Source organism: Pteropus alecto, unplaced genomic scaffold (assembly GCF_000325575.1).
Source record: "Pteropus alecto unplaced genomic scaffold, ASM32557v1 scaffold52, whole genome shotgun sequence".
Lineage (NCBI taxonomy): Eukaryota > Metazoa > Chordata > Mammalia > Chiroptera > Pteropodidae > Pteropus > Pteropus alecto.
The window spans coordinates 6,246,205-6,251,327 of NW_006433941.1; the positions used below are offsets into that span (position 1 = coordinate 6,246,205).

The window sequence follows — 5,123 nt, forward strand, 5'->3', positions numbered from 1 at the left end:
CTAGCCAGACCATATCACACTAGCTGAGGATGAACCAGACCCTTAGCGGACAATCCAAAACACCTGGCCTGTGGCCTGGCACCTTGGCCTTAGAGGGCCCGCAAAGACCACCCAGTCCCAACTGCCCACACCTGACATGGCCCAAACTCCCCTTCCCCTCCCCGAAATCTGCCTGGAGAGCCCCAGAAAATGACCAAGCCCTGTGGCTCAGGCCAAGATCCCAGGATCCTTCTTGCCTTGTCTCTCTCTCAGACTCCGAGTTGATCCATGGATATAACTTTCAAAACACGCTTGGAATCTGGCCACTGCTCACATCTCCACGGGCACCCCATGGAAGCTGAGCCGGATCCATCCGTCCTCTGCTCAGGGCTCTGGTCCAGCCACACTGGCCTCCTCACATTTTCTCACATACACCCAGCTCTAGAGTCCCCCGCCTGTTAGGCTGTTCCCTCCTCCTGGAACCGCTCCCCCTAGAGCCTCCCAGGGTTGGTTCTTCCTTATTATTCATGATGAGCCTAAACACCACCCCAGAGGTCCTCTGACCATGAGCGGAAGGCAAGGGCTGGGCTATCAGTCTCCTCCGACCCTGGGCACACGGCCATCTGTCACCAGTGTCTGGGCCACTGGATACTGCTAATCTCTGTTCATGGCATTGTGGGCAGAGCCCCAAGGCATGGCAGGGTTGGGCCCAGGCTCTTCTCTGGGTTGGGTTCTGTGAGCTGCCAAGAACTGGAAGCCTCTGATTAGCAAAGGGGGTCAGTATTCACCACTCTTAAGGGCCACAGAACAAGCCTAATGCAGAGAGGGGTCCTGAGTTCTAGTCCCAGCTCTTCCAGGTGACCTCAGACCAGTTGCAACACCTTATGCCCAAGACCTCACTTGTCCTGGGACAACTGCTACTTCCCTCTTGGGCCTAAGAATCACGTGGAGATCACAAACTAAGCTAGTTTTGAGAAAAGTTAAAGTGATTAGGGGAATGGGACCCTTCCCTGGGTCTCTCCCCCAGTATCTCCACCAGCCCTGGCCCCAGAGTCAAAAGCCCTAGGAAGTTACTAGAGGAGATGGTCACCAAGAAATCATCTTTCCTGACAGGTGGGGAAGAGGAGCAGGGGTTCTGAGTAGGAGACATGGGTCTTTGCAGAGAGTGATGACTGCCGCCATCTCCGCTCTGCCCTCACCAGCCCTGGGAGGAGGGCAAGTGGATCAAAGTGCCCTTTGTGCGGATGAGGAGAGTGTGGCAGGGGCAAAGCCAGCACCAGGCCTTCTGCTTCCTCTGAGAGCTGAGGTAGCCGACTGGGGACAAGTGGGTGCAGGAGCAGGGGGCAGGCCCCCAGAAGCGCCCAGTTGGTGTTTTGGGTGTCTTCATGTGCATAGCCTGGTTGGGGAGGGGCCACACATTGGTGGCTCAGAGGTAGGTTAGGCAGAGGGGACTGCAGCCTGGGAAAGCTTAAGGGGCTCAGCCAGGATGCACATGAGTGTAGACCCTAGGGATTACCTAGGAGAGTCCAACCACAGTCCCAGTCAGTCCCCTTGCCACAGCTGGCATCCCCCCACCCACTCTGCTCAGGGACAGGGCTCTAGATGGCCGTCATAGGATGCTATGGGGGAATGGGGGCTCTCTGAGGGCAGCAGCATGGGCTCATGCAGGGGCCTCATACCCAGGGATATGAATGCCACAAGCCCTGCTGCTGCGCTTTCAGCCTTGCTGCCTCTGGCGGTGCTGAGGGAGGCCAGAGGTAGCTGCTGACTCTCTGGGGCCTCAGTCCTCCCATATGTAAAATGGGGGTTGGGGAGGATGTGGAAAGCACCAGGATTCTAGGACCCCCAAATGACTCTTCCTGAAGCAAATGAGACACTCAGCCCTGGCTTAGAGGGGAGATGGAAGGCCAAAACTGGGGCTACCTAGGGGTGGCGGCTCAATTTTGGCTTAGGTGCCTACTGGCTGTGTGCCCTGTTTCTCCACCTATGAAATGGTGATATACAAATTAGCATTTCAGAACCTGGATTTGGAGGTCAGACAAGCCTGAGTTTTGTCATTCTCACACATCCTATGTCAGCAAGACCTATCCAGGCTTTCTTCAACATCTGTCTAGGGGCTAGCCATTCCTCTCCACCTCTGCTCACACTGCCTGGACTAGTGCAGTAGCTATCCCTGTTGTCTTGCCTCACACAGTCTGTTTCCCTCAGACCAGCCAGAGCCTAGAACATCCCATCCATTCTCTGCTCAGGACCCTGCCATGCACCCAACTCACTCGGAGTTAAAGCCAAGTCCTCACAATGGCCTCCAAGGCCCCTGTACCATCTGCCCCCATGACCTCCTGATATCATCTGCTATGATGCTGCTTTCTACATTACTCCAATCCCTGCTGCTCTTAATGTTCACCAGGCACCATAGGGCCTCTATACTTGCTGCTGCTTCCACGTGGAATACTTTTCCCACTAGCTGCCTTCCTTACTTAAATGCCACCTTCTCAGAGAGGCCCTCCTGGACACTTGATTCTAAACAGCAGCCCTTTCCTGACATGCCTTTCCTGCCCTGCCTTATTTCTCACCAGGCCCTTGTTTTCTAGGACACCTCATACTTGATTTATTGTCCGTCACCCTCCAGACTGTCAGTCCCACGAGTCCTCAGTATCTAGAACAGTGCTTGGCACACAGCAGATGCTCAAAAAGGACCTATGGAATGAATCTTAGCTGTTCAGCCTCCAAGGTGCAAGACCTTGGGTGAGTCCATTACTTGTTCATGCCTCAGTCTTCTCATCTATAAAATGGAAGAGCAGTTTCCCCTCACCGCACCCAGCAGTGCTATGAGGATAAGGTGTGACTCTAAAGGCACAGGGCCTGCTTGGAACACAACAAAAACTTAATACAGCTGCTCAAACCTCTTCCTTTACCCAGGACCAGAGCTTGCTGGAACTTCACCAGCCCAGCTTTGCTATGGGGATGGCTTGGGCTTCAGGAGCCCCACAGGCCACTTTACCCCTTAGCCTCAGTGTTTATACCTCTCAATGGGCATGATGAATTGGCTGTCAAGGATGGCCTTGCAGTTCAGAAGACACTATGACAGGCTGTTCCCCTCCCCAGCTGAGGCAGGGTGAGGCCCAGACACAGATTATCTCTTCCCCCTCCCCCAATATGTACACCTAGACTGGGCCAGCTTGGGCTGCACAGCCCCCCAAGTCCAGGTTGGGGAGGGGCTGGCAGCCTTGCACTGCTCCCTGGACTTGGCTAGGAGATCCCTGATCCATTTTATAGTTTAGCCATATGGGTAGTAGGTTCCAGAAGTGGGCAAGTTAGAAATGTGGCTGGGCACCTCCAGCCCTGACAATAATCAGCTTAGAGAGATGTCTTTTGGCTAGACTCATTTGGGAGAGAAAGAAGGGAAACCTCGAATGTCTCCTTCTCTGTGACTGCCTGAGCCACCAAAGGAAGCAGAGACTTCTCTGGAGCCTCAGAAAAACCACGGGCCTCTCCCCACAAGAGTGGCCAAGGCACTTGAGTGTCGCAGCCAGCTCGGCCACAGTTGGCACCATGGTGGTGGAAGGACTTGCTTCCATGTGGAAAGAACACAGTGTCTGAGTTCTGGCTCTGGCACTTCATGATGCTGGGCAAGTCACCCCTGCAATGTGGTCTTGAGCCTCTGTTTACTCATCTGTAAGGTGGGGTGGTGATCCCCACATCATAGGATATTGTAACACCGATGGGCTAGGGCCTGGCTCAATGCCCTGCACAGCCCAACAGGTGTCTGAGAAATGCCCATGCCCCAGGCCTTGGGCCCTCCTGATTGTGTCCAAGTGCAGACTGGAGGAACCAAGTTCCAGGAGTCAGACCAGGCAGGACTCTATCCCAGTTCTGCCTCAATTCACTGTCTGACATCAGGCAAGCCTCTTCCTATTCTGGACCCCTGCCGTCCCTTCTCAGAAATGGACACAGTGGCCTCTAAGGGTCTTCCCAGTTTGGCCACTGCCACAGGGAGCCCAGCTGGGAAGGAAGAAAAAATTAATACTGAAGGGGTGGGATGCAAGGAATTCATGGTTCTTAATTTTATAATTCTATTTTCTATCTTCCAGACCTCTTAGGAGGAGGGGTGTAGGCTAGTGAGTGGAAGAACCTTTCTTTACAGGGAATCAAGACTTGACTTCGCTTTTAAAAACAATGGTTTAAAAAATAATGATCAGTACATGTTTATTAGCACTTCCTATGTGCCGCAGGAGCTGTTCTAAGCCTTTACTCTTATTACAGCATTTCATCCTTACAACCAGCCCAGAGGTGTACGCTGCTGTTATTCCTGTAGTAGGGATGGAGAAACTGGTGCACACAGAGATGAGGCAATTTGGTCAAAGTCTCAGAGCCGCTGGGGTAGGACGATAACACTATACCCCTCCACACACACCCTCGCCGGGAGAAGCCCCTCTCTCCATCAGTCCCAAGTCTGCCCAAAGGATTCTGCACTGCCGCTTCAGTGCAGAAAAGCTAAGGTTCCCAAGGGCAGCAGGACGCCATTTAACACCAGGGGAAGGGGTAGGTCATGGCTGACCCGCTCTCAGGCTCTCTCAAACGGCAGCCGTCAGCGGCTGTCTAACACGAGAAAACAGCCGGGGCTAAGCAGGTGCGTGTCCCCAGTGGTTAAGGTAGGGAGCTGGCGGTAGGGGGCCAGAGCTTCTTCGCTTCTGCCTCCGCCCTGCCCGGGGTCCTGCTGCCCGCCCTCCCAGGATGTCCCACGTGGGCCCGCCCCTCCGCGGCCCGTGAGTCGGCCGCGCCCCCACCTGGCTGGCGAGCTCAGCCCCCTGCCCGCGCCAGGAGTGCTGGGCCAAACCACTGCCATCCGAGGCCACCTCGCAGCGCGCGCTTGCGACGCTCCTCCCGGGCTGAGGGCCAGGGGGGCGCGCGCCCCAGCTAGGGGGCGGCCTCGGCGGGCCCCGCTCGCTGGAAGACAAAAGGCGGGGGAGGGCCGGTCACCGCGTTACCATTGAGCCGGACAGTGAACTGGCGGCGCCGACGGTCGTGCTCCACGCGGATAGGGCAGCCCTGCTCCAGCGCGCCCACCGGCACGGCGGCCGTCGAGTGCGCCATCTGCGCGCGGGGAGGAGGCCGCTTGGACCCCGGGCTAACGCCGACGCGGC

At 55.8% G+C, this 5,123-nt stretch overlaps 1 protein-coding gene across 1 annotated transcript in view; it reads right to left on the bottom strand.

Moving 5' to 3' along the window:
• Positions 1-5,117, bottom strand: part of NATD1 (N-acetyltransferase domain containing 1) — an 11,626-nt gene extending 6,509 nt beyond the window's left edge. Inside the window, exon 1 of the mRNA XM_006908469.3 lies at positions 4,968-5,117. Within this exon, the coding sequence (XP_006908531.1) occupies positions 4,968-5,073 (106 nt within the window). The 5' untranslated portion in view covers positions 5,074-5,117. The remainder of the gene's footprint in view (positions 1-4,967) is intronic.
• Positions 5,118-5,123: the final 6 nt, after the last annotated feature.